Source organism: Panthera uncia, chromosome A2 (assembly GCF_023721935.1).
Source record: "Panthera uncia isolate 11264 chromosome A2, Puncia_PCG_1.0, whole genome shotgun sequence".
NCBI lineage: Eukaryota > Metazoa > Chordata > Mammalia > Carnivora > Felidae > Panthera > Panthera uncia.
In genome coordinates, this window is record NC_064816.1 from 58,402,473 (window position 1) to 58,427,939 (window position 25,467).

At 47.5% G+C, this 25,467-nt stretch overlaps 1 protein-coding gene across 2 annotated transcripts in view; it reads left to right on the plus strand.

Moving 5' to 3' along the window:
• Positions 1-8,496: 8,496 nt before the first annotated feature.
• OGDH (oxoglutarate dehydrogenase) overlaps positions 8,497-25,467 on the plus strand; it is a 63,968-nt gene continuing 46,997 nt past the window's right edge. For both annotated transcript variants that reach the window (XM_049641175.1, XM_049641174.1), the window contains exons 1-2: positions 8,497-8,606; positions 22,712-22,960. In XM_049641175.1, the coding sequence (XP_049497132.1) occupies positions 22,739-22,960 (222 nt within the window). In that variant the 5' untranslated portion in view covers positions 8,497-8,606; positions 22,712-22,738. The remainder of the gene's footprint in view (positions 8,607-22,711; positions 22,961-25,467) is intronic.

The window sequence follows — 25,467 nt, forward strand, 5'->3', positions numbered from 1 at the left end:
TTCCCGCTTCCCCGGAGATGTTGCTCTCCTCGACATCTACCTAGCGCGCCCTCCTATGCGCACGCGCACTCCTGCGCCCCACTTCCGAGAGACGCTGCGCAGCCGGGGTCAGAGCGCTCACGCGCTGATTCGCTCGCTCCCCGACTCTTCGCCTGGCGTCGGGTCCCGCCTGCGTGGGGGGCGTCGCGAGCACAGGCCGAGGGCCCGGCCCCGGGGAAGGAGCTGGGGCCCCGTCCCGCGCGGGGGAAAGGGTAGGGGCGGCTGGAGCTAGTGGGGCTCTGGCGTGACCCGCGGTTGTGCCGACGTTTCCCGACCCTTGCGTCGGAGACACTGGCTGAGCGGGTGCGGGGACTGATGGCGACAAGGGTCCCTTAGTCAAGATTTTACTGGACCCTGGGCCTGCGGGGTGAGATGTGGCGACGGCCTCGTTTTGTACCCGCAGTTCCCGTGGTTTTCTCAGCCTGTGGACTGCTTGCTGTCCCCAAGGTGAAGATTTGGGACGTGCGTGACCTGGATTCGGGCTGTCGGGCCGCTGGGAGGTACACCTGGGGCCTAGCGCGGTTGTGCTGAGCGCCTTCCTGCTAAACACAAAGAAACCCTGCAATACCGTCCTTGCCGAGCTGGGCAGCAACACTCCTGGGGATTAAAGAACGCGGTCGGCAAGGCAGGGCCTCCCAGGGAGCTCTAGTGGGGGAGGACCCAAAGCCTCTTTTTAAATCTCTCTTCTTCTGAACCTGGAAATTTGGGTTTGGCATGAAACCTCCAGGTTTTTAAATATAGTATGTGGCTCATTTCTGTCTAATGGAACGGACAGTGAACACACTCTGGCCACGTTGGGCAGTCTGACCTCCGGTCAAATCTCGGGCCAGGCTTCGGGTTACAGGACTCTCCCTGCCTGCTGTTGCGGCTCTCTCTTGTCCTTTCGTTGAACGAGCTGGTGCAAACTGGCGAGAATCTGGGCTAGAGAATGAGAAAAACTCAGAACGAGCAGGGCCATGAGGCGTGTTTACATCTAGTAACACCGCCTTCTGCGGTTCACCCATCAGTACTTCAGGGTGTGTCTCTGACAAGGACTTTACAAAATTAAACACAATTCTTTAATGCCCTCTAATACTTAGCGTATGATAAGTTTCCCCATTGTCTCAGAAAACTTGAGATTGTTTAATCAGGATCCAAACAAGGTAAACCCACTGCATTCATGATAATCTCTTTTAATATGTAACAACTCCCCTCCGTCTCTGCTGTTGATGATGATGGTGCCATTTATGTACTAAAGCACCTGCATCGTTGGACATCGTGGATTTGGCTGGTTGCATCTTCACATGTCATTTGACATGCGTCTGTCACTGCTACATCCTGTAAACCATTAAATCCAGAACCTGGGAGGATTTTCAGTAAAACTAAATGTTGTGCATACATGACAATCACTACTCCTTTTGAAAGATACTCAAATTGCCTCATAAGACATCCAGTTTCTCTAAGCCCTTTTAACACAGTTCTGGTAGTCTTAAGTGGGTTCCTCGCTTTTGATTTTGAGTGAGAAATGGAATTTACATTTCTAATTTTGTGCATTTTTTAAAGTTTATTTTGAGAGAGCGCACACATGCTCACACAAGGGAGGAGCAGAGAGAGGGAGAGAATCCCAAGCAGACTCCTCCCTGTCAGCGCAGAGCCTAATGTGGGGCTCAAGTTCATGAACCGAACCGTGAAATCGTGACCTGAGCTGAAATCAAGAGTCAGACGCTTAATGGATTGAGCCTCCCAGGTACCCCTTGTGGGCTTTCTTTTCATAAAGACAAACCCTAAACTTTGTCCTAAGTAACGGGTAATCTTAAAGAGACAGCATTACCCACAGGAGAAAATCTAAGTTAGGTAATCTAAATCTAACTCCCCAGGCCCAAAAACTTCTCCTCAAAGGTGGTGTGGCAATTTCTGCCAACATTTACCTAAACTAGCTACCCCCTCACTCAACCAATATCTAAGAGCAGCTAATTGTGCCAGACGCACTTACCTTTTTTTTTTTTTTATGTTTATTTTTGAGAGAGAGACAGTGTGAGCTGGGGAAGGGCAGAGAGGGAGACACAGAATACCAAGCAGACTCCAGGCTCTGAGCTTCAGCACAGAGCCCAATGTGGGGCTCAAACCCATGAACCATGAGATCATGACCTGAGCTGAAGTTGGACGCTTCACCCACTGAGCCACCCAGGCACCCCTGGAGACACACTATTCTAAGCCCTGGGGACACAACGGTGAAAACAAAAATCCTTGTCCTTGTGGATTTATTTTGATTATTGCCCTTCAATAAATAACATATAGCCTGTCAGCTGGTGGTCAGTGTCAAGTGGAAAAATAAAGGAGGGAAGCTGTTAAGGAATGCAGGGGCTGAATGTCATCTGTGTTTGAATCCCTGGAAGCTATGAATGTGACCTTACTTGGGGAGTCTTTCCAAATGTACTTAAGGATCTTGATGCTTATTCATGTGGGCCCTAAGTCCAATGACAAGTGTCTTTATAAAAGATACAGAGATACCCACATACCCGTAGGAAGGCTGCTATAAAACAAAACAAATGTTGGTGAGGATGTGAAGAAATCAGAGCCCCTGTGAGCTCTGTGTGGCTTTGTGAATGGTACAACCACTATGGAAAATAATATGCAGGTACCTCAAGAAATTAAAACCAGAACTGCCCAATGACCCAACAATCCCCCTGCTGGGTAGATCTCTAAACGTGATGAAGGCAGGATCTTGGAAAGGCACTGGGCACGCCCAGGCTCACAGCAGCACTGCTCACAGTGGCCAAGAGTAGAGGTGACCCAAAAGTCCATCAACGGACAAGCAGACGAGAGAGAAAACATGGTATATACACACCATGAAATATCATTCAGCCTTAAAAAGGAAGGGAATTCTTCAATGTTACCACATGGGTGAACCTTGAGGACGTTATGTTAGGTAAGCCTGTCACAAAAGATGGATGCTGTATGATTCCACTTACAAGAGGCTATCTAAAGTAGTCAAATTAGTAGAGACAGAGAAGAATGCTGGGTGCTGGGGCTGGGGGCAGGGGAGGATGGGGAGTTGTCTGATGGACAGATTCTGATTTGCAAGATGAAAAGTTTTGGAGAATGGTTTGACAACACTATGTCACTGAACTGCACACTTAAAAAGAGAGAGCTACACAGAGAAAAGGAAGCAGACGTGTGATCACAAAGGCAGAAGCCGCAGGGGTGTGGCCACAAGCCAAGGAATGGCTGGAGCCACCAGAAACTGAGGGAGAAACAAGAAAATCTGTCCTAGAGCCTCTGGAGGGAGCACAAATCAGCTGACATCTTGATTTTGGACTTGTGCTCTCTGGAATCGTGAGAGTAAGTTTCCAGTTTGCTTCATTCATTCATTCATTTATTTATTTTTTGTTTTTTTTGAGAGAGAGAGAGAACATGAGCAGGGGAGGGGCAAAGAGAGAGGGAGAGAGAGAATCCCAAGGAGGACCTGCATTGTCAGCACAGAGCCCAATGCAGGGCTGGAACCCACGAACTGCGAGGTCAGGACCTGAGCCAAAATCAAAAATTGAACGCTTAACCCACTGTGCCATCCAGGTGCCCCAATTTCTGTTGTTTTAAACCACCATGTTTGTGGTGACTGGTTATGGCAGCCACAGGAGACCAACATAGAAGGTGTCTGGTTAGAGGCTGGGTGGGGTACAATGGAGTGGCCAAAGAAGGATCACTGAGAAGGCGCCATGTGAGAGAGGCCCTCGGGGGCAGGTCACATGGATACCTGAAGAAAGAGCAAGAGCCCCAAGGCTGGTGTGGGGTATGAGAAGGTTAAGGGGGCCAGTGTGGCAGGAGGATTAGGTGTGGGGGATGGGGTATGAGAAAATGAGGTCATAACTGGGGGTGGGAGAATCGGGTGGGCCTGTCAGGCCACTTTAAGGACTTTGGCAAACAAGAACCGAGAGCCTGTAGGGGATTCTGAGTGAAGAATACCTTGATCTAATTCCTATTTTAAGATTTTCATCCTGTCCAGGCAGCAAATGATCACTGCCAAACACAGGCTCATCAAGGGATCAAAGGATCAGAATGTTGTTGTAAGTAATGGTTCATCTAAATCAGGTCTTCTGTCCTATCTTCCAGTTCACAGGAAACTCAAGAGTTCAAGGGCAGTGTGAGCAAACAATAAGGAAGTTCAGAAGCTGGAGCGAGTGGTGTCTACCTTCTAACAACCGAAGTCAAGACGAGATAGAAATGTGGGGCAGGGGAGGGGGGGTCGTACTTGAAAACTACTGAAAGGAGAGAACTAGAGATGCACAATGACAGAAGGTGTGTAAGCCGTCATGGGACCCGTGTGCTAGCATATCTGCTGTGACCTGTGCCAACCTCCCCACCACCCGCCACCCCTGTGTCTGCACGCCGCTCTGCCTGTGAAGAGGTGGAGCGCGTCTCCACTCACAGGGACCTCCACTGGCCGGTGGCTTGTCCTGCAGACTCAGTGCGTGCAGCAGTGCAGGGAAGCTGTGTGGGCCCTGGGCCTGAGCCCTCCTCAGAGGCCTTGCGGCTCCTGCTTCCCCTCCCTGGGAACCCAGGAGGCATGAGGCTCAGCGCACCTCAAGCAGCCACCAGTCACTGGGAGGACACCGTGTTGGGATACTCCCATCCCAGGGCGACTGCCCTGGCCAATGCCACATGGAACAGAGATGCGCCATCCCCACCAAAACCACGCTTCACAGTTTTGCAACTGGCAAGGCGAGGATGTGCTCTATGAGCTGATACAGAAAGACACCTGTGATGTATTCCTAAGTTAGGAAAGCAAGGTGCCAAAGAGAGTAGGGAGTGGCTGGAAAACATTGGAAGACTCCATAGAAGATTCCAGCATTAGTAGTCACTTAGAGTAACACGAGTATTCGGCCAATACACACTGGTATGGATGTACAGGTCAAAATATAGAAATACTTTCCGGGTTGCTGAATGGCCACTTCCCGAGCCCCTGGATTCCCTCCACCTCTGGTGTCTACCCCAAGATGATAAATCCAACAAATACAGAGCTACCCCTGGCAGGGATGGGATCTGGCAGGTCAGCAGGCATTGAAGTGGATGGTGACAGGGTGCAAGAGAGACTTTGCAAACTGGACCTTTTAATATCTTACTCATTTCTGAACCATAGGAGTACGTCCCCTATATAATACAATAGAATTTAAAAACTAAACTGCAGGTACCACTACCCTCAATCCATTTGATGGATTTAAGCTGCTGTCAATCGCTAGCTTGTTGGTTTGTCCTAGAATGTCAGCTCTGTGACAACACAGTTCCTGCCTTTCTCCTGAGTTCACCTCTTATGCCCAGAACCTAGGGCCAGACTGGTATAAACACTTGTTGAACGACTGCCAGAAGTATACTTGATGAGAAAGCACACTGAGCAGAGGCCAGAGGATGCAGTGAAGGCAGTGCACAGAGGAAAAATTTATAGCTGTAAATGTCTACATTAAAACCAAAGCGGGGCGCCTGGGTGGCTCAGTTGGTTAAGCGTCCCACTTTGGCTCAGGTCATGACCTCACAGCTCTTGAGTGCATCAAGCTCTTGGCTGTCAGCACAGGGCCTGCTTCAGATCCCCTGCCCCCCCCTCAAAAATAAATAAACATTAAAAAAAACTAAAACCAAAGACATCAAATCAAGAGCCTAAGCTAATGCTGAGAAACTAAAGAAGGAAAAACAAAAAAACAAAAAACACTAAACCCAAAGCTAGCAAAAAGAATAAAAATTTAAATAGAGATAAATAAAACAGAATAGAAAAACAATAGTCAATGCAAGCAAAAGCCGGTTCTTTGAAAAGATCAACAAAATTGACAAACCTTTAGTTAGACTGACAAAGAAAAAGAAAGAAGACCTCAGTCACTAAAATCAGAAACGGGAAGCAGAGACATTTCCAAGGACTTTTCAGAAATAAAAAGGAGAGAATACTGAACAACGTCACACCAAGTAAGGTAATTTAGAGGAAACTACTAGAAACACACAAGATTAAGAAGAAGCCCAGGACCAGTTGGCCTCACTGCTGAATTCTACCAAATATTTAGAGAATTATCACCAATCCTACTTAAACTCTCCCAACAAACTGAGGAGGGAACACTTCCTAACTCATTCCATGAGGCCAGCATTACACTGAAACAGAGAAAATACCACAATAATAGAAAATTAGACCGACTTCACTTAGGAATATAAATGAAAACACTTCAACAAAATACTAGCAAATCCAACATATTAAGAGGATTATACATCACGACCAAGTAGGATTTATCCCATGCATGTGAGGGTGGTTCAACATAAGAAAACCAATGTAATAAATCACAGTAATAAAATGAAAGGGAGAAAAACACATGATTGCCTCCACTGATGCAGAAAAGGCATTTAACAAAATCAAACACCCTTTCATTATCAAAAACACTCAGAACTAGGAATAGAAAGGAACTTCCTCAACATGATAAAGGACATCTGCAGAAATCCCACAGCAAACACCATTTTCAATGACGACAGACTTAAAGCTCTCCCCCTAAGATCAAGAACAAGACAAGGATTTCCACTTTCACTGCTGCTATTCAAGATTGTACTGGGTGTTCCAGACAGATCAATCAGACAAGAAACATAAGGCATGCAAGCTGGAAAGGAAGAAAACATATGTTCACAGATGACATGATCTTATGTATGAAAAAAATCCCAAAGAATCCAAGAGAAAGTTACCAGAGCTAATAATGAATTCAGTGAAGCTGCAGGCCACAGTATCAGTACACAAAAATCAACATGCTAGTAATGAACAACCAGGAAAGGGGGCTAAGATGGCAAGTCCACCTACAAATGCATCCAAAAACACACACACTAGAAATAACCAAGGTAAAAAAGGCTTGCAGACGAAAACTAAAAATAGGGGCACCTGGGTGGCTCAGTCGGTTAACCCCCCAACTTCAGCTCAGATCATGATCTCAGGGTTAGTGAGTTCACTCTGTGCTGACAGCTTGGAGCCTGGAGCCTTCTTCAGATTCTTTGTCTTCCTCTCTGTTCCTCCCCTGCTCACGCTCTCTCTCTCTCTCTCTCTCTCAAAAATAAACATTTAACAAAAATTTTTAAGAAGAAAACTAAAAATATAGCTAAAGGAAATTAACACAAATAAATGGCAAGAGCCCATGGACTGCAAGACTTAATTGAGTTAGGATCTCAGTACTACCCAAAGTGGTCCACCAATTCAGCACAGTCCCTATCAAAATTCCAAGTTTTGGGGTTTTTTTTTTCTTGCAGAAGTAGAAAATCCTTAAATTTATATGGATTAGAAGGGGTCCCAAATAGCCAAAACAATCTTGAAAAAGTGGAATGAAGTTGGAGAACTCACACTTAAGGAGTCCAATACTACAAAGCTACAGTAATCAAAACAACGTGGCCGTGGCATAAAGACAGATCCACGGAATAGAACTGAAAGAGTCCAGAAACAAACCCAACTTATATGGCCAACTGATTTTCAAAAAGGGTGCCAAGTCCATTCAACGGAAAAGAATCCTCTTTTCAACAGCTGGTGCTGGAACAGCCTGAGTTCATAAGAAGCTGGACCCCTACGACACACCAAACACAAAAATTAACTCAAAATGGATAAACCACCTAAACATAAAAGCTAAAACCAGCCAACAGGCACTTGAAAAGATGTTCAACATCACCGAGGCACAGGAAAGGTGCTGTTGGCTACCAGCCGTGTAGAGGGGGTGGGGAGCAGGCACAGTACGTGAAGGGGATTAGGAGACCTAGACTTTCGGTTATAAGCTAACGGAGCGATGGGGACGTAACGTACTGCACAGGGCTATGGTCAAAGCCGTTTATACTCTAGCTCTCTATTTCTGCCCTCCAAAAGTGTTGGGCCTAAGGTCCGCGACCTGTGGACACGGGGACAGGGGGGTGGGGGAGGGACGTGCAGACCCGTGCCCGGGAGAGGAGGCTTCCCGTTGGCAGTGGTCAGCGCGCAGAGCTGCGAGGGGCTGACCTTCCCAGCCGGGGGTCTGCACGCCCTGCCACACTTCAGCAGTACTGCAGGTCCGCGGGATCCCGCTCCGAGACCGGGCAACGTCCCCCGCCCGCGGCCTCCGAGGAGGAGCCCTGCACGACTTCCCGCTCCGGAGAATGGGCACGCACTTTTCCTGTCTTGCCAGGACGACGACCCCGCGGAAGCCTTCTGGGGGGGGGGGGCGCAGAGAAGAGTCCAGCGCCCCGCCGCCCCTGTGAGAAGCCTTCACGTCCACGACGGCCTCAACATCCACTCGCGACGCGCCGAGGCCTGCCGTCCAACCGTCTCCTTCCGCTCGGACCATGCCAACCCCCGCAGGGAGCCCACCGCCGGCGACACTACTGGGCACGCGCAAAACCCAGCGCTCAGCAGCACCCGAACCCGCCCCGCCCACCACAAGCCACTGGCATTCGCTGCAGCAACGCCGGCGCGGCTCTATGACGCCCAGGCGGCAGGGGTGGGCCTTCTCCTCCAGGGGCGGGGCTGCGTGCTGACGCCACACGCCGGGGCGGGGTCAAGAGTTTGGTGCCCCGGAGTGGGGTGTCGGCGCCTCATTCGGGTGGAGCTGAGCAGAGGACAGGTAAGCGCGCGCTGCCCCCGGGCCTGGCCCGGTGCGAGAAGACCCGCGCCCTTGGGTAGGAGGCGGGGGATGCAGCAGAGGGCGAGGGCGCCGCGTCCTCGTTGTCACTGGCGCTGCGGTGACAGGGAGTGAAGCCGGATGGAGCAGGGCTGACGGAGGGAGGTGGGCGGGACGGGACCTGACGGACGGGCGTGACAGCCATTGGCGCGGCGAGCGCCGCCTGACAGGCAGAGATTGGCGGGTGCGGGCGCGCGCGGGCGTCGCGGGGGGCGCGGAGCGACGCGCGATTGGCTGAGGCGGGCGGGGGGGCGGGACGCGCGGCGGATGTGAGGGAACGGGCGCCAGACTGGGGTGACCCCCAAGGTCGAGGAGGCGTCACGAGGGAGCCTCCCGTCTCTGTCCTCTGCGCGGACGGAAGGGTGGCGCGCCCTTGATGGGACGGCCCGTGCTCCACGCCAGAGCCTGTGCGGGGTCCGCCCCTGTTCTAGCTGCGGGCGCCGCTGGGGAGACGCCCTAGAATGTGTTTACCCTGCTCAGCACCCCTCGTGCTCAGTACGTCTCCGGACTCAGTACCCCGCCACACCCATCCTCCCCTGTTCCTGGGGAGACGCCCTTGAGCAGACTTCCCCGGCACCCTGTATATTCAGGACCCATCTTAGTACCCCACCACACCCATCTTCCTTGCATGGCTAGGATGATGTCCTCGAGTGGACCAGCACCCTATGTGCTCAGTACCCCGCCAAACCCATTCTCTTTGCACTCCTGAGGAGGTCTCTGAGCATATTTAATGTTTGCAGCACCCTGTGTACTCAGTACCCTGTCTCACCTATCTTCCCTGAGCCCCTGGGGTGACAGTCGAGCAGATCACCCTGCAGCACCCTGTACTCAGTACTTGCCCTATGCAGTACCTCACCACACCCATTTTTCTCCCTGTGCTCCTGGGTTGACACCCTCGAGAGTCCTTAATTTCTTCAGCTCCCTGTGTAGTCAGTACTCCTCCATCCTCAGCACACTGCCACACCCATCCTCCCTGCACTCCTAAGGTAACAGTGAAGATATGGACTATTTCCGTAGTCACAAGGATCCCTCCTGTTGCCTTCTTACAGCCACACCTGTTCCCTCCTGCCTCTGTGTCCTTAGCTACTGGCAACTACTAATCTCTCCATTTCTATGATTTTGGCAAACAAAGCATGTTATGTAAAGAGAATCACAGTATGTAGCCTTTTGGGATTGATTTTTTCCTACTCATGATTCTCTGCAGGTGCATGCAGCTTGTCGCCTGGATCAGTAGTTCCTTTCAGGCTGTGGATGTACCACAGTTGACTCATGCAATAAAGGACGTCTGAGTTGTTTCCATTCTCTGGCAGTTATGAATACGGCTGCCATAAACATTCATATGCAAGTTTTCATGTGAACATAAGTTTTTGTTTCTCTGGGACAAATGCCTAGGAGTGCAATTACTAGGACATAGAGTGGTTGCGTTTTTACTGTTTTAAGAAATAGCCAAGTTTTTCCAAGTGGCTATACCATTTTACCTTCCCACTAGTAGTGTATTTGAGATCCACTTTTTCCACATCCTTGCCAGCACATCAGGATGATACTGTTTTTTTATTTTAGCCATTTTAATAGACGTGTAGTAATGTGTCATTGAGGTTCTAATTTACATTTCCCTGATGGTTAGTGACGTCATACATTTTCCTATGTGCTTCCTTGCCGTCCGTATATCTTCTTGAGTTATGCCTTTTTTGGAGTCTTTTACCCATTTTATGATAGATTTTTTTTTTTTGTAATGTTGAGTTTGGAGAATTCCTTATATACTCCAGTCCTTTGTTAGACACGTGATTTGCAGATATTTTTCTCCTAATCTGTAGCTTATCTTTTTATTTTCTTAACAGGATCTTTTGCAGAGGAAAAGTTTTTCATTTTGATGCAGTCCAGTTTATCAATTTTGCATTTTATGGATCATGCTTTTGGTGTCAAAATTAAGGACTCTGCTTAGCTCTAGTTCCTGAAGGGTTTCTCTTAGGTACTTTTCTGTAAGTTCCATAGTTTTGTGTTGTGCATTTAAATCTCTGATTCATTTTGAATTAATTTCCAAATAAGGTGTGAGGTCTAGTTTGAGGTGTTTTTTTTTGTTTTATTTTTCAGGTGGGGTTGCCTGTGAATACCATTCATTGGTTGCCAACCAATACCATTTGTTGAAAAGACTTCTTCTGTTGAATTGCTTTGGCATTTTTGTCAGAAATTTGTTGTGTTTATGTGGGTCTGTTTCAGAGTTCTCTGTTCTGTCCCATTGGACTTTTGGTCCATCGATACCTCATGGTTTATGATTACTGTAGCTATATAATAAATCTTGAAATTAGGTAGATTGGGATTTTGATAGGAATTGTGTTGTGTCTATATATCAGTTTGGAGATGATCAAAATCTTTCCCGTGTTCAGTGTTCCCATCTATGAACAGTGTGTCTTTCCATTTATTTAGATTTTTTTATTTCTTTCATCAGTGTTTTGTAGTGTTTAGCATACAGGTCCTGCACTTGTTTTGTTAGACTTACACTAAATAATCCTTTCTAACATTTTATTTATTTTTTTTTCTTTAGAGAGAGAACATGTGCATATGAATTGGGAGAGAGGGACAGAGGAGGAGAGAGAAAGAATCTCAGGCTCCATGCTCAGCCTGGAGCCTGATGAGGGACTCGATCCCACAACCTGAGCCAAAATCAAGACTTGGATGCTAAACTGATAGAGCCACCCAGGCACCCCTAATATTTCTTTTTTTAAAAGGTTTGGTTTTCTTGTGTTAAGAGCATATAGAAATGTTAATGATTTTTGTATGTTCGTCTAGTATTTTATGATCCTGCCAAATTCACTTGTTGGTTCTGTGATTTTGTAGATTCCTGGAGATTTTATATCAAGACAACCATGTCCATATGCAAACAGATATAGTATTCTTCCCTAATCTCTAATCTGTATGCTTTTTAGTTTCGTGTTTTGCGTTTTTGTTCTGGCTGCCGTTCTCAGTACTGTGCTGAGTAGCAGGCATGAGCATAGACGTCCTCCGCGGTGTTGCTCCCGGTTTTAGAAAGAAGTATTCAAGGGCACCTGGGTGGCTTGGTCGGTTAAGCGTCCGACTTCGGCTCAGGTCATGATCTCACGGTCCGTGAGTTCGAGCCCCACGTCGGGCTCTGTGCTGACCGCTCAGAGCCTGGAGCCTGTTTCAGATTCTGTGTCTCCCTCTCTCTCTGCCCCGCCCCTGTTCATGCTCTGTCTCTCTGTCTCAAAAATAAATAAACGTTAAAAAAAAAAAAATTTAGAAAGAAGTATTCAGAGGGGCGCCTGGGTGGCTCAGTCGGTTAAGCGTCTGACTTTGACTCAGGTCATGATCTCGCGGTCTGTGAGTTTGAGCCCCGCGTCGGGCTCTGTGCTGACAGATCGGAGCCTGGAGCCTGTTTCAGATTCTTTGTCTCCCTCTTTCTCCTCCCCTGCTCAGTCTCTTCTCAAAAAAATAAATAAACGTTAAAAAAAAACTTTAGAAAGAAGTATTCAGTCTTTCACTGTTATGTATAATGTCAGTTGTAGGCTTTTGTGGATGTGCTGTATCAAATTGACATTCCCTTCTGCTACTGTTCTGAGGGTTTTTATCATAAGTAGCTGTTGAATTTTGTGAAATGTTTTATCTGCGTCTATTGATATGATCACGTGATTTAAAAAATTTTTAATGTTTATTTTATTTTTGAGAGAGAGAGACAGAGTGTGAATGGGGAAAGGGCAGGGAGAGAGGGAGACACAGAATCCGAAGCAGGCTCCAGGCTCCAAGCTGTCAGCACAGAGCCTGACGTGGGGCTCAAACCCACAAACTGTGAGATCATGACCCTGAACCGGAGTTGGACGCTTAACCGACTGAGCCCCCCAGGTGCCCCTCCTGTGATTTTTCTTTTCTAGCTTGTCAGTATGATAGATTATGTTGTTTTTCTGAATATGGAACCAACCTTACATTCCTGGAATGAGCCCCACTAAGTCATGGAGTATAATTGTGTTTATACATTCCTTGATTCTATTTGCTGAATTTTGTTAAGGATTTTTTTTTTCATCTGTACTCATGAGGAATATTACTTTGAAGCATTTTTTTTTTTTTTGTACTGTCTTTGGGTTTGGTTTCAGGGAAATATCAGTTTCATAAAATGAATTGGTTTCTCATATTTTCTGGAGGAGATTGTGTAGGATTGGAATTAATTAATCTCTGAACATTTGGTAGGATTCCCCAGTGAAACCATCTAGGCCAGAAAATTACTTTTTAAGATTTTTAATTATACATTACATTTCTTCAATAGTGGGGTTGTAAAATCATTTTATATTGGGTTAATTGTGGTAGTTTGTACTTCTGCCAAATTCCTCTATATACTTGTGATCTAATGTCTAGCTGTTCTACCTCTTGATGAAAGAGGGCATTGGAAGTTGGAAGTCTCCAATTATAATTGTAGGTTTGTCATCTTTTTAGTAGTTTGATTCACATATTTTACCCTTACGTTGTTTGATGCATGCAGTATCTTCTTAGTAGATTGACCTGTTATCATCGTATAATGTCTCTGTCTCCAGATTTTCTTGGCTCTGATGTCTACTTTGACAACATAGCACTTCGGCTTTCTTTTGATTAACATTTGCATGATATGTAATTTTTCATCTCTTTGCTTTCAATTATTCTATATAATTTTGTTTGACTTGAGTTTCTTGTAGACATGCATATAGGTGTATCCTGTTTTACTCACTTTGCCAATCAGTGTCTTCTAATTGCTGTATTTAGATCGTTTTATGTAATTGTTGGTATATTAGGAGTTGAGCTTGTCATTTTTTTTTAATGTTTATTTATTTTTGACAGAGAGAGAGAGAGAGAGCATGAGTGGGGAAGGGGCAGAGAGAGAGGGAGACACAGAATCCGAAGCAGGCTCTAGGCTCTGAGTTGTCAGCACAGAGCCCGAGACGGGGCTTGAACTCACAGACCGTGAGGTCATGACCTGAGGCCAAGTAGGACGCTCAACCAACTGAGCCACCCAGGTGCCCTGAGCCTGTCATTTTTTTAATCTTCTTTATTTTTTGTTTCTCTGCTTTCTTTTTCCTGACTTCTTGCAGATTATTTGAACACATGTCAAAATTCTACTTTTACTTATAAACGCTGATTTTGAGAATGTCTCTTTATATGGCCTTCTTAGTGATTGGCAGGGTATTATATGTACACAATTTATCACAGTCTGTTGGTGTTACCATTTTATCAGTTTGAGTGAAGTGTAGAAAGCGTGCCTCCATTTACATTTCTTTACCCTTCCCTCATTTAAAATTGTCTCAAGTATTACCTCTACGTATGTTTAGAATCACATCAGACATATTGCAATTTTTGCTTCATCCATTATACAGAATTAGAAGATTCAAGAGGAGAAAGAAATTATATTTACCCATATGTTATTCTTTGTTATTTCATGATGTTGGAGGATTCTTTTTTTTTTTTTATTATAGTATGGTGTAGATCTTTTTGTACATCTGTACATATGTGTATGTGTAGTTTAGGATACTGCACTAGCAATCACTGACAGGCAAAGAGATACAATAAGCCAACAAGAGAGATAAAATGGAATGATAAAACATACTTAACACAAAAGAAAACAGAAAAAGAAAACGAGAACAAATAGAACAAATAAAAAACAAAAAACAAGATGATAGATTTAACCTAAACCATATCAAAAATCACATCAAATGTAAATGTTCTAAAACATGATTCATTAGGTAATTAAAAGGTGGAGATTTTCAGATTGGATAAAAAAGCAGGCATGAAGCTTTGGTCAGCTGACCTAACCACTTAGATGTTAGATAGTCTTGTTAAAGGAGGATTCCTCATTTTATCATTTCATTTCTCTTTAGAGAATTTCATTTAGCCATTCACTTAGGTAGGTCTGCCTATCGTCTCTTAGTTTTTCATCATCTGAGAATGTCTTGATTCCCTTTTCATTCCTGAAGAATATTCTCACTGGACATAGAATTCTGGGTTGACAATGATTTTCCTTCAGCACTTGAAACGAATTGTGCCACTTTCTCTTGGCCTCCATAGTTTCTGGTGAGAAATACGCTGTTCAAATTGTTTGTAGTTTTCAAGTTTGATTAGGGGGGCGCCTGGGTTAAGCGTCCGACTTCAGCTCAGGTCATAATCTCACAGTTAGTGAGTTCGAGCCTCATGTCAGGCTCTGTACTGACAGCTCAGCCTGGAGCCTGCCTCTGATTCTGTGTCTCTCTCTCTGCCTCTCTCTCTCTCTCTCTCTCTCTCTCTCTCTCCCTCTTTCAAGAATAAACATTAAAAAATTTTGGGGGGGTGACTGGGTGGCTCAGTCGGTTGAGCGTCTGACTTCAGCTCAGGTCATGATCTCGCAGTCTGTGAGTTCAAGCCCCATGTTGAGCTCTGTGCTGACAGCTCAGAGCCTGGAGCCCGCTTCAGATTCTGTGTCTCCCTCTCTCTCTGCCCCTCCCCCATTCATGCTCTGTCTGTCTGTCTCTCTCTCTCTCTGTCAAAAATAAACACTAAAAAAAAATTTTTTCTAATCAAGTTTGATTATAGTGTGTCTTACAGTGGATTTCTTTGGGTTTATTCTTTTTGGGGTTCACCCAGCTTCTCAAATCTCTAGGTGGTTGTCTTTTGCCAAATTTGAGAAATTTTTGCCATTATTTCTTTGAATACTCCTTCCACCCCTCCCTTTTTCTTTTTCTCTTGAGATTCTGATGACATTTACATGTCATCATTAATATGATGGCATTCACATTCATCATTAAATCTTGTATGATAGTCCTACATGTCACTGAGATGCTGTTCATTTTTCTTTCAGTCTGTATTTACTGTTCAACCTGAGGACTTTTTTTTGTTCTATCTTCACGTTCTCTGAGTTTCTTCTGTCCTTTCATTCTGCAATTTAACCCATCAGATTTTTTTATTTTGGTTATTTTTGAGTTCTGAATTTCCATTTGGTTCTTCTTTATGTCTTCTCTTTCTTTGTTGAGGCTTTTAATTTCTTTTTTTTTTTACTTGTTTTCAAACTTGTTCATAGTTGCTCAAGGAAGTGTTTTGAGGCTGGGCTCCTTTAAAGTCTTTGCCAGATATTTCTAACAGGTCTGTCTTCTTGGTGTCTATAGATTGTCCTTTTTTGTTTTGGTTGAGATCACCCTGCTTTTTGTTGTGATGAGTGATCTTTGGTTAAATTTTGGACATTTTGGGTGTTCTGTATGTGAGACTCTGGATCTTAAATGTCTGAACACAGGCTTCTGCTGACACTGCTGGGTGTCAGTGGGTGCCGCCTCATTACTGCTGGGCAAGGGTGGAATCCAGGCTCCCCACCCAGCCTCCTTGGTGTCTGCAGGGAGGGACTCCTTGTTATTGCTGTGTGGGTAAACGTTCCCCAGTAGGCCTTTGTGATTCAACCCTGCGTGGGAAAGGAGGGGTGCTGCCCTGTTGCTGAGGGCACAGGTGGACTGCAGGCCCCTTCCTGGCCTCCATGGACCTGGTGGGGGTCATCCGGTGGGGATGGAAGCCCCGGATCTTCTCTGACACCATCAGTTGGGGTAGTGGTGGGCCACAGTGTTTTCTGTGGGGTTAGCTGCAGGCTGCAGTAGAGCAGTTATTGTCTAGAAATGTCTGTCCTTTGATCAGAGAGAGCAGGGGCTTCTGTTTCCATCAGTCGGCATTTCTGGATTGCCAGCTTCTTCAGCACCTAGTCTGGGATACGTGAGGCAGAAAGAAAGTTGAGGACTTGATGCTGTATCTTTTCGAGCCCCCAGATCCCTTTCCACTCCTGTTTTGTTGGGTTTAAGTGTAATGTCTTATTTCTTTGGCTGCATTTAGTGAGAAACAAGTCCTTTATGTACCTTTAAAATGTTTAATAAATATTGACAAATAGCCTTGCTTTAATAAATACTTAATCATTTATACTCTGGTCATTGAAGAATGCCTGCTTGGCCGCACCCCAGAGCACCGCACAGTGGCAGTCTGGGTGAAGGCGCCCCAAAACCTGGTGGGGGTTCTGACCTCGGAGGTGGAAGTCTCTCCCAGCAACCTGGTCAGTTGCCCACTCCATGGTAATCTGGGAACCTTGCACCTTGGGAACTTGGTTTTTAAGAGAGATGAGTTGGTCTTTTTCCTGCCGGTAAGTTGTAATTCTTTAGTCGTAGAATACTTTTAAAGTGTGCAAAAGTATTTTCACTTCTGCATCATAATCACAAAAAGCGATGCCAGGGAACACACCTGATGGCAGAAGAGCCTAAATGCAGAGCCTGCGATGTGCCTGAGGCTTGCACAGCAACGTGGTCACTTTGCCCGTGTGTCCTGTGGGCTGACCATCGTTTCTACCTGGTACCGACAAGAGTCCTTTGCACTGAAAAGTGCTCCTCACTACCTCCCTGTCCCTCATTTTGTTGCTGGATGAGGCTTCCCAAGTAAAAGACTTGAGTTCTTTGAGATTGTCTGCCAGCGAGGGGACAGTTGATGTCTGTGCTCTCTGTGCACGTTTCTGTCTGTGTCCAGCTGCAGGAAGTACGATAAAGGTGGCCGTGCAGGCACGTAGCATGCGTTGTCTTCTTGATTTGTTACCTGAATCTTCCTGCATCCAAAACCATTAACAGAAGAGAATGGGGAACGTTTTCAAGATAAGTCGTTATGCTTTTAAAACTGCTGTCAGTAACATGCACAGGGAATGATCACATCGTGATCGCGTGCTCCTTTCCTGGGACTCCTTTCCTGAGGAACTGCCCAGCCTGTGCTTGCTAGACCTTGCCTCTCTAATTGCACCCCTGCCCAGCTGACGTGACCCTGATAGGCATCAGGAGTCAGTTTATCTCTCCACTCTGTGTATGGGGAGGTGGCCTTGGGTAAAGTGTGTGCCCAGCTGGGGAAGGTCCAGGCACAGATAAAGTCCTGTCTAACATCAGCATGTAGGTTCTGAGGGGCAGTAGATTGAACCCTTAAAAACAAAGTTTGCTTTGGTTTGTGTTTATCTTAAATGTTGTTTTTTCAAGTGGACAGGTTTAGACCTGCGTCTTGAAATTATGGGTCACAAGTAGTGTCACTTTGATACTGGTAGACTCACTTTTATTTTTTCTTAGACATAGTTCTTTTTTTTTTAATTTTTTTTTAATGTTTATTTTTGAGAGAGAGACAGAGTGTGAGTGGGGGAGGAGCAAAGAGAGAGGGAGACCCAGAATCTGAAGCAGGCTCCAGGCTCTGAGCTGTCAGCACAGAGCCCGCCGCGGGGCTCGAACTCATGAACCACGAGATCATGACCTGAGCTGAAGTCGGACGCTTACTGACTGAGCCACCCAGGCGCCCCATAGTTCTTTTTGAAACAACTTTTGGCACAATTCATATACCATACAATTCACCTGTTGAAGTTTTACGATGGGGAATTCTCCAGTATGTTAGAAGGTTGTGTAACCATCAGTACAATCTAGTCATGGAGCATCTTCACCGCACCACCCCCCCAAACTAAAAAACTGCACACCCATCAGCAGCCGTGTGTGCACTCGGCCCCACCTGCCGTCCCCCAGCCCTGGGCAGCCACCCGCAGGCTTTCTGAACGTTTTACAGGAGTGAAATCACAGTATGTTTTCTGTGGATGATTTTCTTCACATTCTCGAAGTTTGTCTGTGTTGCAGCACATAACAGTATTTCCTTCCTTTTTATTGCCCATTCTATTACATTTTGGGGCTAGTATGAATAATGCCACTGTGAACACTCACATACAAATGTTTGTGTACACATATGTTTTCGTTTCTCTCCATTATGTATCTAGGAGTGGAATTGCTGAGTCATATGGTGACTTTCTGTTTAACTCTTTGAGGACCTGCCAAACTGTTTTCCACGACGGCTACACCAGCTTCTGTTCCCACCAGCGGTGCAGGGGGCTCCAGTTCCTCCACGTCTTCAACACTGATTTTCTCTCTGATTATACCTAGTCTCCTTGCGTGAAGCGGTCTCTTACAGTTTTGATGTGAAGTTTCCTAATGAATGATGATTTCGAACAACTTTTAATGTGCTTATTGGCTATTTGTATATCTTCTTTGGAAAATTGTTCATATCCTTTGTTAGATTTTTGATTTAGTTATATTTCCCTTTACTATTGAATTACAAGAGGTGTTTTTTGGGGGGCGCCTGGGCAGCTCAGGAGGTTAAGCATCTGACTTGCTCAAGTCATGATCTCATGGTCTGTGGGTTTGAGCCTCGTATCAGACTCTGTGCTGACAGCTCAGAGCCTGGAGCCCGCTTCAGATTCTGTGTCTCCCTCTCTCTCTCTGCCCCTCCTGCACTCACATTCTGTCCCTCTCTCTCTCTCAAAAATAAACATTTTTAAAAAGAGAGTTTTTTTTCACGTATTCTGTACGTAATCATATGATTTGTACATATGTTTTCCTATTCTGTTTGTGTTTCCTCTCTCTTGTTGGTGTCCTGTGACAACAAACCGTGGCTTTTATTTTGATGAAGTCCAATTTATCTGTTTTTTCATTTGTTTGTACTTTTGGTATCCTAACTAATAATCCATTACTTGACTCAAGGCCACAAAGATTTACTCCATTTTAACTTGGAAATTATGAAACTTCCAAGGGTCTTACAGTTTTTTAGTTCTTCCGTTTGGGTCTTTGTCCATTTTGAGTTAATTTTGGATATGGTGTGAGATAGGGTCCAATTTTGTTCTTTTATTTGTGGAACCCCACTTGTCCCAGCACCATCGGTTGAAAAGACTACTTTTTCCCCATAGAATTTTTTGGCACCTTTGTGAAATAGAAATACTCATCCAAATGAAAGTCAGAACACTTGGACTTCTGGGACAGCCCAAAGGTTTCATGAAAGTGTTTGAACAATTGAATGTCTCTAGCAAAGAACACGCTATTCTTACAGTTGACTTTGGAATTGGAAGGACGGAAACTGATTCTTCCAAAGTCTGAATGTAACCCCAGGGTCTGCTCTGGATCCATCAGATCGTGGACAGAGAACAGCTGCTCCTGGTTACCCTGGGGTGGAGGTAAGGGGTCCCGAGCAATATGCTGACAGACAGTCTTTGTGATGAGTCATCTCGAGGGAAGTTTGATGCTTGCAATCTGCCCCAGTCACTGCACTGGGCAGCAGACTCTGTGACTGCAGACAGCTAGAGAACACGGTTCATTTGCACGTGGGATTGGAAGGACAACTTTAGGTGGAACAGAAGAAACGAGTGGTTTTGTGATTGTCAGTGTGGTCCTTGTATAATTGGGCACCACGGCAGCTGAATGATGACAGTGAATGGAAGTGAGACTGCTGTGTTCCTGGAGGAGAGCCCGACTCAGAGACGGTTGCGTGGTTCTGGAGGTCCAGAGGGCAGCAACACCAGAGGGGAGACATGAGCACTTTCCTCTGGACGTAAATAAGAGAAAGAAGACTGATGTCCAGAGCAGCAGGCATGCTTTCTGCCATCACTGTGTGTGAAGGTGCTGGTCTGCCTTGACATGTTTGTGAATGAGCGAGGGGCAAGGGGCCGGGAGACCTGCCGGCTGAATGTGGAACGTGCGACTTGAGTGAAAACAAAACACAGGCTACGATTGCATTCTGGGGCCATGTTCAAAATACATGGCCTGTCTATCTTTAAAAAATTTTTTTTTAATTATTTTACAGAGAGAGAGAGAGCACATGAGCGGGGGAGGGGCAGAGAGAGAGAGTATCCCAAGCAGGCTCCACGCTGTCTATCAGCACAGAGCCCAACAGAGGGCTCGATCCCACAAACTGTGAGATCATGACCTGAGCTGAGATCAAGAGTCGGATGCTTAACCGACTGAGCCACCCACGCACCCCCGTCCATCTTTAATTTTCAATGGGCAAGTTTTCATTTGTTGTTGGTTTTCAGAGCACATGTTCTGCTTTTTCCTTTTTTTTTTTTTTTTTTTTGAATTAATTAATACCTACACTCAACGTGGGGCTTAAACTCTCAACCCCGAGATCAAGAGTCACATGCTCCACTGGTTTAGCCAGCCAGGCACCCCCCCTGCTTTTTCCTTTTGCTGACCTGTCTCTTCCAAGCCACAAAGCCGGCTGGGTGCCCTCTCCATCACAGGCCTTATATGTACTCTGATCGTGTTGGGGCCAAGAGGAAGAGTTCTTGTAAACAGTACAGAGGGTAGTTTACTCAACATGTATTTCTGGGGAATTCTCAGCACATTTCAGAGCTTGGATCTCCCTCCGGTAGGTGGGGGGTGGTGCATGACTCCAGCCAGGGCACCTACTTTGAGGCTCTGGCGTGAGTGATGTGTTAGGCCAGCAGCACACAGGGCAGCCCTGGACAGGGGGCTGCGGTGAGCCTTGCCTCCCGCCCTCCTGGGGTCTCCGGGGTCTGAATAGAGGTGCCCCTGGGCAGCTAGGATTCTTGGGAGGAGGACAGCATAGGGCCCCTGCCCTCAGACACGCAGGGTTCTTAGACATGGCTGCAAGTGGTTCAGGGTACCCTGGGAACAGTCTGGCTCTCGCATGGTCTGGTGGATACAGCTGTTTCTTTTGTAGTGTGGCTGTGTTGGACAGGTATACACGTTAAGCTTAGTAAAATTATGACCGTCAAGCACTATGACCGCCAAGCACAAGGTCCACTCAGATCAGAAGCAAGTAAATGGCCCCTTCTCCCCCCTCCCTCCCGGATTCCCTGCCCTCCCGCCCTGGCCTCTCCCTTCCTCTCCAGCCACTGAAGGGCCAGGCAGAACAGGAAGACAGGGTTTGCATCCTGGCTCTGCTGTTGATGGCCCTGTGACCTTGGGGACTTTCTTTCAAGAAAGAAACTGAAACTCAGAAAGGCAGTCCATAAGTAGAGGAGCTGGCACCTGGCTTCTAGGGGGTTTGTGGGGTTCGTGGAGTCCTGTCGTGTCTCATTGCTGACCGTCTAGCGGCACAGGGCAGGTAGACATCTCTTTAACCATGGCTGTGCGTACTTTCCTTTTGAACCTTTGTTAGAGCCACTCACTCCCCTGGCAGAACCCCCTTGCCTCCCCCCCACCCAGTGCTTGTGAAACATGGCCTTGCTGTGTGTGGGGTGTCAGGATCCTCCGTGTGGTCCTGCCCGGCTCACCCCACCCTCCCTGTCTTTCATCAGACAATTCTTGCTCTTCCTCTGGGCCCCTTCCACACTTTTCCACCTCTTTCCTTCTACTGATTCTTTTATGATTGTTTTCTCTTCTGCCTCAAGATAAATTATTTGAGGGGCGCCTGGGTGGCGCAGTCGGTTAAGCGTCCGACTTCAGCCAGGTCACGATCTCGCGGTCCGTGAGTTCGAGCCCCGCGTCAGGCTCTGGGCTGATGGCTCGGAGCCTGGAGCCTGCTTCCTATTCTGTGTCTGCCTCTCTCTCTGCCCCTCCCCCGTCCATGCTCTGTCTCTCTCTGTCCCAAAAATAAAACGTTGGGAAAAAAAAAAATTTAAAAAAAAAAAAAGATAAATTATTTGAGGGTGAACACAGTGTTTTTCTAGTTTCTCTGTACTTTCCAGAGCACTCTGGGTCCAGCAGGTGCTCAGTAGTTCCAGGATAGATTAGAAAATGTTTTTCTCAGGGCACCTGGGTGGCTCAGTCAGTTGAGCGTCCGACTTTGGCTCAGGTCATGATCTCACAGTCTATGAGTTCGAGCCCCATGTCAGGCTCTGTGCTGACAGCTCAGAGCCCAGAGCCTGCTCCAGATTCTGTGTCTCCCTCTCTCTCTACCCTACCCCACTCACACTCTGTCTGTCTGTCTGTCTGTCTATCTCTCTCTCTCAAAAATAAACACTAAAAAATTTTTTTAACAAAAAAAGAAAATGTCTTTCTCGCTTTGTAATTAATCCTGATCTAATCCCATTGAATAATCCTTGTTGCCTTTTCTGTGATTGTGTCACACGATGCACAGACTTGACAAGTATCACATGTCGATCGTTGCTTCGCTTCCCTCCTATGAGACCGAAGCTGCGTCTCCCCCTCGGTGTCATGTCAAGCGCGGGCCTGGGCACTGGGGCGGGGCGCAGGGTCCCTGGTGTGTCCGCCAGTCTTTCCTGGTGGCCTTGTTCGCTAAAACACTTTCTGACTTCTCTTCCCTTTCTTGTGCAGACGCTCGCGAGAGGCTTCAGGACGAGAATGTTTCACTTAAGGACTTGTGCTGCTAAGTTGAGGCCTTTGACGGCCTCCCAGACTGTGAGGACGTTTTCACAAAACAGACCGGCCGCAGCTAGGACGTTCGGGCAGGTTCGGGGCTATACCGCCCCCGTTGCTGCTGAGCCCTTCCTCAGCGGGACTAGCTCCAACTATGTGGAGGAAATGTACTATGCGTGGCTGGAAAACCCCAAAAGCGTACACAAGGTAAGGCTCCGAGCAGACATCTTCCTGTGTTTGGTGTCTCGGCCTGCCATTGGCTGGGCATCCAGGTAAGTGCCAGTGTGCTGAGGAGCCCTTGGGAAGGCAGGCGGCTGGGAGCCCCACCGACCAGAGTCCTCCACATCGGCCTGACCACGACCGCCACACCACCGGAGGAGCGCTTCCCTCCCCTTGACAAGCCACGCACTTGAGACTTGCTCCTGGGAACAGAAGGCCCATCTGCCCTGCGAGGGTGTGAGAAGGACGTGCTCCACCTCCAGCATCTCCCCGACGACGCTGCAGGACACAGACAGCGGAGACAGGCCGCGGCCAGAGCGGCGACCCCGTTGGATGCTCCCCAGTCCCGTCATGCCAGGAGCACCTCAGAATCATCACATTGGTTTCTGCGCAAATGGCATTTCCAGTTAGCGTGCCGTGTTTTTCCTCCTGTATCTGGAAGTGAATTCCCTGCAGGCTTCTTTCTGATGTACTTCTGTTGCCTGTGAGGCACGTCCTCCCGGTCACCCGTGTGCATGAGTCCGCCCACAGGGCAGGCCTGGCCTCTAAACTTGACTGGTTCTGACACCCATTTCTTGTGTTCACATTGGGCGGCGGTCCCACGGTAGGAACCAGAGGGTGGTGGGTCCCCAGGTTGCCGTCGTGCCCCGACGCAGGCCGGGGGAGGTTTGGCGGAGACAGTGCATGTGAGGTGCTCAGGGCCTGTGCAGAGGAAGCGCCCGACGGAGCCTGGCTGCCATGCGCTGCCGGCCTCGCCCCTTCCTCACTTGTGAATCTTAGGGTCTCATTATCAGAAGGCAGCCTGCTTCCATCAGGCCCCCGAGAATCCGCTTTACCCTGAAATGTTAGTGGTGTGTAAGGTTGGATACGTTCATGTGACTGCCACAGCCGCCGGCCCTGTTTCGTTGCAAATGCCCTCCTGGTCTGACCTCACTGCTCAGGGCACCCAGCCAGTCATTCCCTACCAACCTGGAGGCCACTGGCTCCCTGAACAAGGTGAAGCCTGGTTTCCTTAAGAGTAGGTGTTCCCTGGCCTGCAGACAAAGACTGCCCACAAGTGCGCTGTAGGAATGGCTGTGCCTGGCCGGCTGGCAGGCACTCTGCAGACAGGTGTGCGCGGTGCGCTCTGGAGGGGTCAGGTCGGACAGTCGTCTGGTGCCCCAGCCTGTCCCTCTGCCTTCCTTTCCCCAAACACAACCTCTTCGTGGAACTAGCCACGTCTTGTATGTGTGCTGACGGGCCCAGGCTCAGGAGCATCCACACCAGTGCCTGGCCTCGGATTGCATTGCAGTTGGGAAGCGCACCGTGGCTCCGGCACAGAGCACAGACAAGTGGGGCTGACGTGGCACCACGGCTCCTGCCGGAAGCTTCTTGAGAAAGTTTTTATGGGGATCTGATTGTAAACCATGACGCCTAAATGGGGCCAGTTTTCCTTGAAAAAAATTTTTTTTCTATTAGGTTTGCTATTGTTGTCAGTAGTTTGAGTTAATATCATTATGATTATTACTGGGTTTTTTTCCAAAATCCTTTTTAATCTTTATTTTTGATAGCATGAGCAGGGGAGGGGCACAGAGAGAAACAGAATCCGAAGCAGGCTCCAGGCTCTGAGCTGTCAGCACAGAGCCTGACGCGGGGCTTGAACTCACGAACCACAAGATCATGACCTGAGCCGAAGTCGGACGCTCAACCGACTGAGCCACCCAGGCGTCTTTGATTATTACTGGTTTGGGGTTTTTTTTTTAAGGACTTTTTTGAGAATCCAAGAAGTAGTGCGTGCAGTCTGGGCTGTAGGGGAGCCCCCTGATTTCATTCCCACTCATCATCACCAGTAACAGGACTGGTCTTAGGCCAGCTGAGGCCCTGTGGACCCCTGGGACTTACTCTTTAGACCAGCTTTTGGTTCAGCAGAAAAATTGAGGGTCAGGTATAGGGATTCCCCATGTACCCCCGGCCCCCATGCCCGGTCTCCCCTACCATCGGCACACATGCTGGGGTTACGACATTTATCAGGCTGGGGAACCCACGCTGACACATCTTCTTTGCCCAAAGGCCCCTCGTGGTGGTATGTGTTCTGAGGGTTAGGACAGGTGCCAAGTGACATGTATCTCTGTCATGGTTTCCCATGGTATCCCAGTGTTTCCACTGCCCTCAAAGTCCTCTGCACCCCACCTGTTCTTGGAAAGTGTTTTTACCACATGGTTTCAAGGAAGCCCCTCAGAGGTTCTCAGGCCGGGAAGGGGTGGCCATGGTGCCCGTCCATCCTGGGGAGGACAGCACACCGACAGGTCCACTGACAGGCACAGGTGCCGTGGGGCCGGGGTTTTGGGGGGAATTCAGGAGGGGCATGGCCCTTGGACTCTGCAGGCCAGAGCGATCACCACATGGAGATGCCACAGAGACATGGAGGATGCCAGAAAGGGACTTTTCAGTTTAATGAGAGAGTACGCACAGGCTATCATCCCCGGGTCCGATTTTACATGCTAGTTTCTGTTGCC